The sequence below is a fragment of the Oryx dammah genome, unplaced genomic scaffold (assembly GCF_014754425.2).
Source record: "Oryx dammah isolate SB20612 unplaced genomic scaffold, SCBI_Odam_1.1 HiC_scaffold_26, whole genome shotgun sequence".
In the NCBI taxonomy this organism is placed as follows: domain Eukaryota; kingdom Metazoa; phylum Chordata; class Mammalia; order Artiodactyla; family Bovidae; genus Oryx; species Oryx dammah.
The window spans coordinates 91,278,755-91,295,436 of NW_024070210.1; the positions used below are offsets into that span (position 1 = coordinate 91,278,755).

A 16,682-nucleotide genomic window follows, 5' to 3' on the forward strand; every position below is an offset into this window, starting at 1 on the left:
TGACCATTTTAAACAAGGCTTTTAAAGATTAGAGTAACTGAGGGAGGTGGTATTATAATAGGAGAAAAGAAGGGATACACAAGAATGAGAGCTTTCAAAGAGAGAAAGGCACATAAAGGAAAAGAGGTGTGGCGAGACGTACTCATTCATTCATCAAACATTCACTGATAAATTATAATGTGCCACAAACAATTACAGACACTTGGGAGACATTAATGAACGCAACAGGCAAACATCCCTACCATCAGGAGCTTACATTCTAGCAATGGAAGATAAACAACACATATGAATATGTATGTATAAAATTAAATACATTATAGAGTATTTTAGAAGTCAGTAAATTTTACAGAACAAAAAATGAATAGGATAAAGGGGTCATGAAAAGTTGAGTAGGGATAATTTTACAAAGGTGGCTGCTGCTGCTGCTGCTGCTAAGTCTCTTCAGTCGTGTCCAACTCTGTGGGGAAGCCAATATTCAAGCAAAGACTTTATGGAAGTGAAGAAGTCAGCTCTGCAGATATCTGGGGGAAGACCATTTAAGGCAGAAGGAACAGCCAATACAAAGTCAGAATGACTCAGGAAGGCCAGAATGCTGGGAAAGAATATATAGGGAAGGAGTGAGAGATATTACAGACTAGATTATACGCTATATTAAGGATATTTGGTTTTACTTTGAGAAAATCAAAAGCTAGTGAAGAACTCGAAGCAGGAGTCTGAAATGATCAACTTTTTCCAAGGGATCATACTGGCTACTGAACCAGAAACAGATTAAAGGTGGAAGGAGGGAGACTAGTCAAGAAACCACCACCACTGTAGCAATCCAGGCAAGGAAAGATGGCAGCTCAAGCCAAGTAGTGGCTATGGAAACCAGGCATCAGATCTGTATGTATCTGTAAGAGAGAGCCAACAGGATTCCTGGACAGAAATGTGATGTGTAAGGAAATGGAAATAATGAAATACCACCAAGGTATTCACCTAAGTAACTAACAGGATAGAAATAGGAAAGACTGAAAATGAGCATGATTCCAGTGAGGGGGCTCAGTTCAGTACTGGATAAGTTGAATTTGCAATTTCTAAGACAGCCATGGCAGATGTATCTAGTACACAGCTGAATACATGAATGTGGGGTTCAGAACAGAGGTCTGTGCTAGAGATGTAAATTTGGGAGTCATCAGCACAAAGATGGTATTTAAAGCTATAAGATTTGATGAAATAACCATCTGAATGATCAAAGAGAAGAGAAGCAAAGTCTGGCACACTTCAATACGGGGGCACACTTCAATAATGGGGGTGAAGGAGCAGGGGAAGGAGAGAAATTAGCAAAGGAGACAGAGAATGAAAAATAAGTGTTTTAATTTCTTCCTGAAAGCCACAGGAAGAAAGTTTACTAATAATGAGATAGTGATCAGTTGTCAGAGCTGTTGATAGATGGGGGAAAAGGGTGAAAATTCACCACTGGATTTAGCAATGTGGAAGTAACTGGCTACCTTGACAAATGTGTTTTGGTGGAGTGTAGGGAGCAAAAGCCTTACTGAAATATTTTTAGGAGAAAGGCCTGCAGGATGGAAAAAAAAAGCAGACAACTTTTTAGAGGAGTTTTGCAGCAAATGGGAGCAGAAAAAGTTTTTCAGGAACAAAGATGTGAGAATTAGACTTGAAAGGGAAACAAAATCAAGGTAAAGTTTTGTTACAAAGTTACAGTAATCAAGACAGTGTGAGACTGGCATAAGGATAGACACAGAAAATTAAATTGAATTTACAGTCCCCAAATATGCTCTTATACTGAAAATCAACTGATGCTCATCAAGAGGGTCAAAATAATCCAATGGGGAAGAAGTCTTTTCAACAAATGGTGCCAGAACAAGTGGACAGTGACAGGCAAAAGAAAGAAGCTGGCGATCTATCTCATACCATCCACGAAAATTAACTCAAAACGGATCATAAACCTAAATGTAAGCACTAAAACTATACAACTCTTAGAAGGAATCTGAGAGTAAACCTTCATGACCTTCAGTTAGGCAATGGCTTATTACAAATGACAACAAAAACAGAAGCAACGAAATAGAAAATAGACAAATCTCACATGAAAATTTAAAACTTCTGTGTGTCAAAGAACACTGTCAAGAAAATGAAAAAAGGCACTTCCCTGGCTGTCCAGTGCTTAACACTCTAATTGCAAAGTGGAGGTTGTGGGTTCCATCCCCCATAAACAAACCTAGATGGCACTTTAAAAAGCAGAGACATTACTTTGCCGACAAAAGTCCGTATAGTCAAAGCTATGGTCTTTCCAGTGGTCATGTATGAATGTGAGTTGGACCATAAAGAAGGCTGAGTGTGGAATTGATGCTTTCAAACTGTGGTACTGGAGGAGACTCTTGAGAGTCTCCCTTGGGCTGCAAGAAACCAAATCAGCAAATCCTAAAGGAAATCAACCCTGAATATTCACTAAAAAGAATGATGATGAAGTTGAAGCTCCAATACTTTGGCCACCTGATGTGAGGAGCCAACTCATTGGAAAAGACCAGCATGCTGGGAAAGATGGAGGGCAGGAGGAGAAGGGGACAACAGAGGCCAAAATGGTTGGACAGCATCACCAACTCAATGAACGTAAGTTTGAGCAAACTTCGGGAGGTGGTGATGGACAGGGAAGCCTGGCATGCTGAAGTCCACAGGGTTGCAAAGAGCCAGACATGACTGAGCAAATGAACAACAACAAGCTCCGTATCTGCTGCACCCTGTGGGCACTAGCTCCCGTGCACACCCGGTGTCCCCAGGGTCCCGGCCATCCAAGCAGCTGCACCACTTCCAGACCAAGTCCTCCACGGCAGCTTCGGGAGCAGAGTCTATGGACGACTCACATACAGAGGTGGGGAAAACCACAACTGAACTCCAGGGGCAGTGTGGCTAAGGAAGAGGATCAACAACATTTCCATGAGCTGTACAAGCTGCGGATTAAACCCACATGATCAATTTGGCAAACTCTTTGTCTATCTCAGTCTCAGTTCAGTCGCTCAGTCATGTCCAACTCTGTGACCTCAGGGACTGCAGCACATCAGGCTTCCCTGTCCATCACCAACTCCCGGAACTTGCTCAAACTCATGTCCATCGAATCTTTAATGCCATCCGACCATCTCATCCTCTGTCATCCCTTTCTCCTCCTGCCTTCAATCTTTCCCAGCATCAGGGTCTATTCCAATGAGTCAGTCCTTCGCATTAGGAAGCCAAAGTACTGGAGCTTCAGCTTCAGCATCAGTCCTTCCAATGAATATTCAGCACTGATTTCCTTTAGGATTGACTGGTTTGATTATCCTTGCAGTCCAAAGGACTCTCAAGAGTCTTCTCCAACACCACAGTTCAAAAGCATCAATTCTTTGGCGCTCAGCTTTCCTTATGGTCCAACTCTCACATCCATACACGACTACTAGAAAAACCATGCTTTGACTACATGGACCTTTGTTAGCAAAGTAATGTCTCTGCTTCCTAATATGCTATCTAGGTTGATCACAGCTTTTCTTCCAAGAGGCAAGCATCTTTGAATTTCATGACTGCAGTCACCATCTGCAGTGATTTTGGGGCCCAAGAAAACAAAATCTTTCACTGTTTCCATTATTTCCCCATCTATTTGCCATGAAGTGATGGGACCAGATGCCATGATCTTCGTTTTCTGAATACTGAGATTTAAGCCAGCTTTTTCACTCTCCTCTTTCACTTTCATCAAGAGGCTCTTTAGTTCCTCTTCACTTTGTGCCATAAGAGTGGTGGTATCTGCATATCTGAAGTTATTGATATTTCTCCCACCAATCTTGATTTCAGCTTGTACTTCCTCCAGCCCAGCATTTCTCATGATGTACTCTGCATATAAATTAAATAAGCAGGGTGACAATATACAGCCTTGAGGTACTCCTTTCCCAATTTGGAACCAGTTTGTTGTTTTATGTCTGGTTCTAACTGCTTCTTGGCCTGCAACCAGATTTCTCAGGAGGCAGGTAAGGTGATCTGGTATTCCCACCTGTTGAAGAAATTTCCACAGTTTGTTGTGATCCACACAGTCAAAGGCTTTGGCATAATCAATAAAGCAGAAGTAGATGTTTTTCTGTAACTCTCTTGCTTTTTCTATCTGTGCCTATGGAATACATAAAAGGACAATCAAAGTTCCCACAAAAGGAAAACACCCTAGCTCTGGCCGCTATGGTCTTCGGAGACAAGAACACACAGGCGTAGGGCCAGATTAGAGTCTGAGCTGTCCTCACAGCACTCCAGACACCAGCCCAGTAGTGGAGGGCATCCTAGAGAGGCAGAGGTGAACTGCCCTTCAGGGCAAGGGCAAGGAAACTGCAGCTGAGATCCGAGAAAAACATTTATTATTATTCTTATATTTTGATTTGTTCTGTAATTGGTTCTGGATTTTTTCTTTTTTTCCTCTGTTGCTGTGGTTGTTGATTTCATTATTAACCATATTTAAGCTCTGGAGAACTTTTTTAAACCACATTTTTTATTTCCTTTATATTCTTCTAACTCTATTTTGGCTCTCTGCAGTCCTGTGGGTTTTTTTCTTTCCATTTTAAAATTTTTGTTTGTTTTTCTACGATACATAGAAAACCCTAAATATACTATCAGAAAATTACTAGAGATAATCAGTAAATTTAATAAAGTTGTATAATCAATATCAACAAAATCAACACACAGAAATCACTTTTATACAGAATATATAGAAATCACATTTCTATACTTTAACAAACAAAAATCATAAAGAGAAATTAAGGAATCAATCCCTTTTGCCATTGCAACCAAAAGAATAAAATACCTAGGAATAAACCTACCTAAGGAGACAAAAGAACTGTATACAGAAAACTGTAGGACACTCATAAAAGAAATTAAAGATGACACCAACAGATGGAGAGGGATTCTATTTTCCTGGGTTGGAAGGATCAATATAGTGAAAATGACTAGACTATGAAAAGCAATCTACAGATTCAATACAATCCCTATCAAATTACCAACGACATCTGTCACAGAACTAGAACAAAAAATTTCACAATTTATATGGAAAGACAAGAGACCCTGAATAACCAAAGCAATCTTGAGAAAGAAGAACAGAGCTGGAAGAATCAACCTTCCTGACTTCAGAATACCCTACAAAGCTACAGTCATTGAGACAGTATGGTACAGGCACAAAACCAGAAATATACACTAATGCAACGACATAGAAAGCCCTGAGCACACACCAATGGGCACCTTATCCTTAACAAAGGAGGCAAGAATATGCAATGGAGAAAAGAGAGTCTCTACAGTAAGTAGTGCTGGTAAAACTGGACACCTACATGTAAAAGAAGGAAATTAAAACACTTCACAACACCATACAAAAAGATAAATTCGAAAATAAGTGTAAAATCAGAAACCATAAAACTCTTAGAGGAAAACATAAGCAGAACATTCTATGACATAAATCACAGCAAGATCCTCTATGAACCACCTCCAAGAGTAATGGGGAAAAAAAAACAAAACAAGTGGGACCCAATTAAACCTAAAAGTTTTTGCACAGCAAAGGAAACTATAAACAAGGTGAAAAGACAGTCCTCAGAAAGGGAGAAAATAATAGCAAATGAAACAACTGACAAAAAGTTAATCTCCAAAATATACAAGCAGCTCAGGCAGCTCAATATAAAACAAACAACCAACCCAATTAAAGAGTGGACAGAAGATCTAAGCATACATTCCTCCAAAGAAGACATACAGATGGCTAATAAACACATGAAAAGATGTTCAAAATTGCCCCGGATTAGAGAAATGCAAGTCAAAACTACAATGAGATATCACCTCACACTGCTCAGAATAGCCATTATCAAAACAATATATACGATAAAAACAATAAATGCTAGAGAGGGTGTGGAGAAGACAGAACTCTCTTGCATTGCTTGTGGGAATGTAAATTAAATGTAAAATGTAAGTAAATGTAAACCACTATGGAGAACAGTACGGAGATTCTTAATAAACTAGAAATAAAAGTACCATATAACCCAACAATCCCACTACTGGGCATATACCCTGAGAGAACCATAACTGAAAAAGACACATTATCCCAATGTTCATTGCAGCACTATTTACAAGAGCAAGGACATGGAAGCAACCTAAGGGTCCATCAAAGATGAATGGATAAAGAAGGTATGGTACATATCCACAATGGAATACTACTGAGCCATAAAAAAGGAACACATCTGAGTCAGTTCTAATGAGTTGGATGAACCTACCTGCAGGGCAGCAATGGAGATGCAGACATAGAGAACAGACTTTCAAACACAGAGTCAGGGAATGAGAGTGGAACAGATGGAAAGAGCAGCATGGAGACATATACACTATTATGTGTAAACAGAGAGCCAGTGGGAATTTGCTGTGTGACTCGGGGAGCTCAACCCAGTGCTCTGTGATAATGCAGAGGGGTGAGATGGGGGGGGTGCGGTGGGAGGGCGGGTCCAAAGGGAGGGGACATACGTATACCTGTGACTGATTCGTGTCGGTGTACGGCAGAAACCAACACAATGTTGTAAAGCAACTATCCATCAATTAAAAATAAAAAATTTTGAAAATTACAAAATACAAACAGCATTAGAAAGAGTAATAGTGAACCAAGAAGAAAACTTAAGAAAATGGAAAAAAAAATAGAGAAATAAGAGGCAATAATTCAGGGATCAGTAGATGACACCCACAATAAGTCCTAGGACCCAATTATAATCTAATGACATGAGATTCAAATGATGACATGGAATATTTTTGACAGAAAGGAGGAAGACTGTCTAGAAGTAGCAACTAGAAATCAAGACAACATATACCCAAATTTTATGCCAGTTGTCTGAGAATAGTGAGAGAAAAAGCAGCTGGTTTTTGAGAAGGTTACAGGGGAAGCAGTGTCCTCATAGAAAGGCCAGGGCAAAGGATAAAACATTCGGAGAAAAACATAAAGATATAGAGGATTTTGGTGAAGTTGGACTCTGACTTCCAGAGAGCACAAGTAAAGTTTCAGGAATTAAGGAAACAGAAGGGTTCAGAATCAGTAATATGCAAAAGCATCACGAGGATTAAAATCCAGGAGATGAGAAAGAGTCTAGGGCCTCCTGTAGAGAAGGACATAAATGAGAATCAAGGACATAGTGAGACTGGTCCTGATAAACTTAAGAGTAGTCAAGTGTGGAGGGCAGGCAGGGATAAGTGTTCTGAAGGCTCCTTCTAAATGGGCATAAAGAGAGATGAAGGCATACAGTCTTAACCCTAATGTGCCATCTTATTCCCAAGTGTGGCATACAAAACCTAAGATGAACCTCAATGATTCTCCCCTCCTCATGTTCATGTCTTAATATAATACCCTCTCCTTGAGTGTATGCATGACCTGTGATATGCTTCTAATCAACAGAATATGGTAACAATGACAGGTATCATTCCCTTGATTACATTATATAATAGAGGTGCTCTATCTTAGTGTAACAGTGTGAGAAACTCTGCAGACTCTCTGAAATGAGTGGCCATGGTGGGGAAGCCCCTGTGGCAAGAAACCATGCAGCCTCTAGGAACTGTGGACAGCATTAAGCGCCTGGGGGTGGTCTCCAGCTGATAGCCAGCCAACAGCCGGGGCCCCTAGCCATATAACCACAAGGATATTAATTCTGCCAACAACCTGAATGAGCATGGAAACGATCTTTCCCATCAAGCCTTTGGATGAGAATGGAGCCCAGACACCTTGATCACAACCTTGTGAACAAATGACCCAGTTAAGCTGTGTCCAAACTCCTGACCTATAGAAATGGTAAAATAATAAATGTATGCTTTTTCAAGCTGCTAAGTCTGTAGTAATTTGTTATATAACAGTAGAAAATGAATATATCTACTATGAGAGATTCATCTTGACCCATTAAAGGAGGTGAGGATAGTCTAGGGGAGCCAGGCTTATGACCACACAGTATCTCTTTACTCCATTAGGTCTAGGGGAGGTAATCTCAATGGAATTGTGTGTTAGAAAGTAGATGACTTTAGCTGGAACAAACAGCACATTAGAAGGTAAGATTTAAAAGACAGTCAAGGGGAGAAGTCTGATGAGACTTTCTACTTTCTGCTCAATTTTTCTACAAATCTAAAACTACTCTAAAAAATAAAGTAATAAAATCTTTTTTTAAAAAAAAATACTGTGCTTAGTCGCTCACTGGTTTCCAACTCTTTGAGATCCCATGGACTGCAGACCACCAGGCTCCTCTGTCCATGGGAATTCTCCGGGCAAGAATACTGGAATAGGTTGTCATGCCCTCCTCTTCTTCACAACCCAGGGATTGAACCCAGATCTCCCACATTGCAGACGGATTCTTTAACATCTGAGCCACCAGGGAAGCCCAAGAATACTGGAGTTGGTAGCGTATCCCTTCTCCAGGGGATCTTCCCGACCTAGGAACTGAACCAGGGTCTCCTGCATTGCAAGCAGATTCTTTACCAGCTGAGCTACCAGGGAAGCAAAAAATGTACTTGGCATTCGTTTTTCTTAACCCCAGGAACTGTAGCCTGCCAGGCTCCTCTGTCCATGTAATTCTCCAGGGAAGAATACTGGAATGGGTAGCCATTCCCTTCTCCAGGGGATCTTCCCAACCCAGGGATCAAACCTGGGTCTCCTGTATGACACATATCTAAGGAGTGAAGACCTAATCTGAACTCGGCCTTAAAAAAAAATAATTCTAGTCACAGCCAAAAAAAAAAAAAAGATGTGAAGAGAAACTAGAGACAGGTAAGTAGATAGGCCATTGTATTATCTCACATGAGTACCTGAATTAGGACAGTTTAGTAGGAACGAAAAGGACAGACACATAATCTCTCCTGCAGGTATAAATGACAGGATGTGGCTACTGATTAGATGTAAGATAAGAAGCTGTTTGAGACAAAGACTCAGGTGCTTCCAGCCAATGACACTAGAAGGCAATAGTTATCATTAAATGAGACTAGAAACAAAGAAGGTTCCGGAAGGGACAGATTATGAGCTCCAAGAAAGACAAGAAGCAAAGGAGAAAGAAAAAAAATTTTACAGAAATGTATGCCAAAAGAAAATTAAAAGTTATTACAGTACAGAAATTGCTTTTGCAGTATTAAAAATAGGTAAACTACTATATACTATGGAGTCAGTTCCTAGAGCTAAAATTTTAATCCATTATCAGAAGAAAAGTTGACATTAGAAATTATTTAACTCAAATCTTCCTCTCTAGTTTCACTGTTACACATTTGGGGGGAGGAATGCACAAACAGATAGCTAAAGGGAAGTTGTGTATAGAGCAAGGAGCTCAGCCTGGTACTCTGCGACAAGCAAGAGCAGTGGGATCTGGTGGGAGGTAGGAGGGCGGTTCTAGGCCAAGAGGGAGGGGACATGTGGATTATCTATGGCCGAGGCATGTAGATGTATGGCAGAAACCAACACAACATTGTAAAGTGATTATCATTCAATTAAAAATAAATTTTTATTAAAAATGCCCAAAAAGGTTAGATGGCTTCCTAAAGGTAGCAACTAATTAGTGGCAGGGACTAGATTAGAATCCAGGTCTTATGATTCTCAGTCTACTCCATGTCCTGAACTGACTTAGTCAGAGGCAGTTCCTACTTACATAAATCAATTACCTATGTCCTTTATGGTCAGAAATGACCACCTGAGCATGCCAGTACTTGGAATTTTCTTCTCTTGGTTCTGCTGCAGATCCTGCTGCTTTATGTGACAGAAATCATAAATACCAACAACTAGCAGAACAGGAAGGAACCAAACAGCCTATCCCTGAAGGAAAACAGCATGACAGTAAACGAGGCCGTGAAAAACGGCACTGAGGATTTTATCAACAGTGCCCCACTCCCTCCACACACAGATAGCGCTGTCTCCGCACCCACGCTTCAATGCACGCCAGAAGAAATCCTGTCTGAAGCCATGAATGCCGCCACCAGTGGCTGAAGCTAGCTGAGGATCAAGTGGCAACAGGCATTTTAAACTGTTGCCTAATTTAAAAGGAAAACATTTCCCCTAAATATGTAACAATTCTCAAGGATAAACTAATTCTTCTAGTAATTTATATATTAAGTTTTAGAGGGTAAGCCAGGGAACCCATCATGCTCAACATAATACCAGAGGTAAACTGCATTCTGAGTTCAAACAAAAAAATTATTTCATAACCAAAGACTACCCTCCACTTCATAGCACATCTCAATTCAGACTACCACATTTACAGTATACTGCCAACCCTCAGTCTAAAAACTACATGGTGTTTTATGAGGACCCCTTTCTCTGAAATTATAGTACAGCATGAATTAATATACAAATTATTTAAATATTTGTTACTGTCCTTAAAGTTTCCATTCAAACAGAAAACGAAATATAAAAAGAAACCTAAAAAGAAAAATAAGAAAGACAGGAACTTTCCAAAGTCTTAACAAAGCTATACACTAATTCTGCTAAAGGATCTTCCTACTTGACCTCAAGTAGTTCACCACACCCTTATGCAACAATCTGGAAGATTGCTTCACTTTCACAAATATTTTTCTATGACAAATATGGATAACAACAATCCACTAAAACAGTATTTGGAGTTCTAAAATATCACTTAAACCAATTATCCAAGTACACCTGCTCTGTCTTAGAAAATAGTCACAGCTGCAGAAAAGGAGGGGAAACAAATTTCTAAAATCATACATTATAAAACAAAAGAATTCTGAAATTTTAAATTATTTCACCTGTGTTTTCCACAATGTAAAAAGTTCATTGCAAAATGCATCAGTGCTCTAATATCAATAATTTTCCTGGTTCTGACACTGTATCATTGCTCATCAAATCTAAGAGAAGTTTCATTGTAAGCTGGCTGTTCTTTATTGCCTAGCTATTCTTCCAGAAAATCTTTCCTTGACTGTAAAGTCTCAAACATTTAAAATCATAATTTACATTTTTTTTTCCTGGATATATCTTCTTTGTGTAATTTTTAAAAATTCCTATTAGGTGAGAATATTTCCATGACCAAGACTATACTTACTATTTCTTAGGCATCTGCCTCTAAAGACAGCACTAGCAAAATGGAAAAGGCAAAAGCTTTACAAAAAAATTAAAAAAAAAAAGATGAGTTACGTAAACCAGTTCTGCCACTTACTAGCTAGATGACTTGGGTGTGTTTCAGTTTCTTTATCAGTGAAAGGAAACAGAAAATATCCATGTTCAATGTTGTCATAAGAATTAGATAACATAGGTAAAAGCACAGGGCACAAAGTAGACAACTTGTTGAAGAACACTACTATTAACATTACCACAGAGAATAATCCAAAACTGCTACTGTAAAAAGGTTAAACATAGTTTTTGCTAGTAAAATCTTCCCAAAAAGTATATAAAAATCTCTCTCTATTCATCACCAGCAAATTTTAACAGTCATTCAAATCTCTGCCCTCCAGAAATCATGTTAGAAGAATTACATATAGTGGAATAAAATATACCAGGCTCTTTTTCTTCCTTTCAACTCCTACCAAGTTGCAATCTCCTACTTTTTCACAGTTTTCTATAACGTTGTGCCATATGACATTGCTATATTTACATATCAACACTGGTCAACTCATCAGTCATTTCACAGGGTTCAATACGAAACTGACAGGCTCAATGAAAACTTAATGATCTCAGCCTGGATTGCAGTTGCTACATAAAAACAGAGGCTGTTAAAATAAATGAGGACTTTAAAATAAAGTGAAATTTAAAAGTTCATCCTCCTTTTAGGGCTTTTATCTTGCACAAAGTTCTTCCTAAAACTAAAAAGTTAATACACCATGAAGATATTTCCAAGCAAAACCCTATATGATCTTCCAGAATTATTTTCTAGATTATGAAAAATATGATCTTCAGGAAGAGATGACCAAGTAAGGCTCCTTATGCTGACATGTAAATGCAAGCACGGAACTGAAGAACTTCAATACCTTTAACAGGATGACTAAAATTTCAGGAGCTAACAACGTTTAAAACTAAGGGCCTCGCCAGTGTGATATTTAAGCTAAAGGCTCAAATACAGGACACAAAATTATTTGCCAGAGAATTTTTGAGAGAGAATTCTCAACCTATCTTCTGCTGCTGCTACTGCTGCTAAGTTGCTTCAGTCGTGTCCGGCTCTGTGTGACCCCATAGACGGAAGCCCACCAGGCTCCCCCGTCCCTGGGATTCTCCAGGCAAGAACACTGCAGTGGGTTGCCATTTCCTTCTCCAATGCATGAAAGTGAAAAGTGAAAGGGAAGTCACTGAGTCGTGTCCGACTGTTCTCGACCCCATGGACTGCAGCCTACCAGGATCCTCTGTCCATGGAATTTTCCAGGCAAGAATACTTCAGTAGTCCTCAAAACTGGCTCACAATAAAAGTATCTAAAGGATGAAAGGAAAAACAAAAAACTGCCTTATGAGGGATTAGGCCCCTAACAGACACTGTAATAAAATTGCCCAGGTGCTTCTAACATGCATTCAAGGTAGAGAACCCTGTCCTGAGGGTTTTTTCCATACTCCTTCATTTTATAAACCAAGACTTCATTTTGAGAAGATTATGTTTCTAGGCCGATTAAAGTTCTAGAGATTCTAGTCTACCAGAGGAGAAGGCTAGTCTTATTCAGAATCACCTACTTCAGATGACAATCATACAAATATTAATGGTACTGTTTTGTACAAACATCTCTGTAAGAAAACATCACCCTGTATTACCATGAAAACAACATGTATGGCAAAAAATCTCCCGTTTTAAAAAACTGTAGCAATATTAACATATTAGAGGATTTATTGGAGAAGGCAATAGCAACCCACTCCAGTACTCTTGCCTGGAAAATCCCATGGACGGAGGAGCCTGGTGGGCTGCAGTCCGTGGGGTCGCGAAGAGTCAGACACGACCGAAGGGACTTAGCAGCAGCAGCAGCAGCAGAGGGTTTATTAGAAATTTGTAGAAACATCATGGTATTTTCAATTACTTGGAATATTCCTTCTTTTTTTAAAAAAATAGAACTTGCTAAATTCTACATAAAACACTAACAGCTTGTTTTATATACATTTAACAATCAACTTAAAAGAAACCATAACTGAGATATAAATCTCATTTAATTTCATTTTAATATTTAAAAGTAGTCCAATTAAGAATAGTCTTACTGTTCTAGAATCTGAGAATGGATTGTATTCATCAAGTCCTGGTGGGACATTTCTTGTCACTTGTGTAACTGATGGGTCCTGGAATAAAATTCAAAGGAGGAAAAAAGGTTACTTATCCTTTAAGATACATTTATATTTACAAAGCATTTGCTTTATCTGTACATTTGGTCACCCAGTTAAGCTAACAGAGGAAAAGAAAGAAGATTATCAGATTTACTCAGTTCCATTTCCACAAAGTTGAAATTTAAACCCACAGCCCTCACACCCTCAAAGAAAAAGAAATGCAAACTAGGTTAGATGCAAATCAACTGCTAGCTATCATTGAAAGAACGAAAATAAACCACCTCTCAACAGTTGTGTGGAACCAATTGCATCTTAGCAAATCTTGAGTAAATCCATCCCTTCCTTTGGGCTCCACAGAGAGTTCCTGTCGCCCTTTTCTTGCAAAGAGCATCTTCAGTTTTCCCTACTGCAGATTTAAGTACCACAGTACAAATCAGTGTTACATACAGGCAAACCTAGAGTGTTCATGATTAAGCCTCTCTTACTCATTTTATTCTACAAAGCGCTTCTCTACGACTGTAGTTTATACTGTTCCACATGATCCTAGACTGTCTCCCTTTCCAAGTGTTATCACCACACTATCCCATTTTTCAAATCTTAATACTAGGCTTTCATAAAAATAACTGAATCACAAAAATCCTAGTTATTCTATTTCTCTTGATTGTGAAATGTAAGATACTAATATAATGAACATCTCAACAAAACTGACTACAAAATTAATATGAAAGGCAAGTGCAAACCATAATGTTCAGCCTCATCAGCCTTTACATCATGTGAGTCACAAACTTTTGCATTCATCAGAATCAAATAAAACACACACTGCTGCACCCTACTCCCAGAGTTTCTGACTCACTGTGTCTGGGGTGGGGCCTGAGAGTCTGCAGTTCTAACAAATTCCCAGGTGATGCTGCTGGTGGTCCCCACTGCTCCCTTGTCTACACTGTTCCTTCTCTAATCCGTCTTCCTCAACAAAGCCAAAATTACCTTTCAAAAATGTAAAGCTGATCTTCTCATCCCCCTCCTCCAATCCCTCCGCTCTGCCCCTTATCCATTTCAGATTTTTAGAGACTCTCAACTATAAAATACAGCTTCCTCAAAATGAGACACAAGGCTTCTGACTATCTGAACTAGCCCCTGCCTACCTTCCAGCTTTATCAACTCATATAACCATCCTCACCTTGCCAATCCTTCTCCCTTAACCAAACAAAACAAGCTACTGCATAAAAAGCCTCACACTTGGCAATAAGCAAGTGGTAAAGATAAATTAAAAGTACAGTACAAATGAAAAAGGCTTTAGGTTTGCTCAACAATAAAATGGGAAGGAGGGAATGAAATCACTCTACTTCTCAGGGTTTCCCTCCCAAGTTTATTAAAAAATGACTAGAAAGATTATCAAGAGTGGATGTGTGCTTCGGGGGGAAAATTGAGAAAAAAAGAAATGTTGAGTATTTTGATAAAATTTTTGATCAAGTTGACATTGCTGTGCTTAAAATTTGGAAGTGGGTTCAGGGTCAAAAAGTGGAGACCTAGCAAATCTGGATGGTCCAGCTGCAGGCATGATGCCCAGCCCACCACCATCCACCACAAAACCAGGTGACCTGAGTCCTCAGCACCATGTGCTTCCTCAGGCAGTAGAACTCTTCCAGGCACAGTCAGCCTGGCAATCTCCTCCTCCTCCTTAAACACTCAACCCGAAGACTACCTCATATGCTAACCAGTAATCTTCCTGATACCTGCCTGATAACCCAGTCACTCCGTTGCAATCTCAATGTTCCCACAGAACTTGGTATTTACCTCCATTAGCATTGATTTCACTGAACCATGATGAGCTTCATGCAAGTCTTTTTCCCCCAAATTAGATTGTGACATCTTTGAATACAAGAAATCAGTAAATAGGTGTTTATGATGCTATGAAGGTGCTGCACTCGATATGTCAGCAAATTTGGAAAACTCAGCAGTGGCCACAGGACTGGAAAAGGTCAGTTTTCATTCCAATCCCAAAGAAAAGCAATGCCAAAGAATGCTCAAGCTACTGCACAATTGCACTTATCTCACAAGCTAGTAAAGTAATGCTCAAAATTCTCCAAGCCAGGCTTCAGAAATACATGAACCATGAACTTCCAGATGTTCAAGGTGGTTTTAGAAAAGGCAGAGGAACCAGAGATCAAATTGCCAACATCCGCTGGATCATGGAAAAAGCAAGAGAGTTCCAGAGAAACAACTATTTCTGCTTTATTGACTATGCCAAAGCCTTTGACTGTGTGGATCACAATAAACTGGAGAATTCTGAAAGAGATGGGAATACCAGACCACCTGACCTGCCTCTTGAGAAACCTGTACGCAGATCAGGAAGCAACAGTTAGAATTGGACATGGAACAACAGACTGGTTCCAAATAGGAAAAGGAGTATGTCAAGGCTGTATATTGTCACCCTGCTTATTTAACTTCTATGCAGAGTACATCATGAGAAACGCTGGGCTGGAAGAAGCACAAGCTGGAATCAAGATTGCCTGGAGAAATATCAATAACCTCAGATATGCAGATGACACTACCCTTATGCCAGAAAGTGAGGAAGAACTAGAGAGCCTCTTGAAAGTGAAAGAGGAGAGTGAAAAAGTTGGCTTAAAGCTCAACATTCAGAAAACTAAGATCATGACATCCAGTCCCATCACTTCATGGCAAATAGATGGGGAAACAGTGGAAATAGTGGCTGACTTTATTTGGGGGGGGGGCCTCCAAAATCACTGCAGATGGTGACTGCAGCCATGAAATTAAAAGACACTTACTCCCTGGAAGGAAAGTTATGACCAACCTAGACAGCATGTTCCTCAATATTAAAAAGCAGAGACATTACTTTGCTAACAAAGGTCTGTCTACTCAAGGCTATGGTTTTTCCAGTAGTCATATATGGATGTGAGAGTTGGAGTATAAAGAAAGCTGAGCACCAAAGAATTGATTATTTTGAACTGTGGTGCTGGAGAAGACTCTTGAGAGTCCCTTGGACTGCAAGGAGATCCAACCAGTCAGTCCTAAAGGAGATCAGTCCTGGGTGTTCATTGGAAGGACTGATAATGAAGCTGAAACTCCAATACGCTGGCCACCTGATTGAAGAATCAACTCACTGGAAAAGAGCCTGATGCTGGCAAAGACTGAAGGTGGGAGGAGAAGGGGACGACAGAGGATGAGATGGTTGGATGGCATCACTGACATGATGGAGATGAGTTTGAGTAGGCTCTGGGAGTTGCTAATGGACAGGAATGCCTGGCGGGCTGCAGTCCATGGGGTCGCAAAGAGTCAGACACAACTGAGTGACTGAACTGACCGGGGGAATTTCAACTGATTTCCTCCATCATGCTTCATGTTGGACCTTCTCAATCACTGCCACATATAACCACACAGGAAGATTAAAACCTGGCAAGAAATTACTTTCACCTTCAGCTAGACATAGGGACATTAATTCAGTAAGTTT

At 39.7% G+C, this 16,682-nt stretch overlaps 1 protein-coding gene across 3 annotated transcripts in view; it reads right to left on the reverse strand.

The window, feature by feature from the left end:
- SCAMP1 (secretory carrier membrane protein 1) overlaps positions 1-16,682 on the reverse strand; it is a 152,030-nt gene that overhangs the window by 98,483 nt on the left and 36,865 nt on the right. For all 3 annotated transcript variants that reach the window (XM_040225909.1, XM_040225907.1, XM_040225908.1), the window contains exon 2: positions 13,151-13,228. In XM_040225909.1, the coding sequence (XP_040081843.1) occupies positions 13,151-13,228 (78 nt within the window). The remainder of the gene's footprint in view (positions 1-13,150; positions 13,229-16,682) is intronic.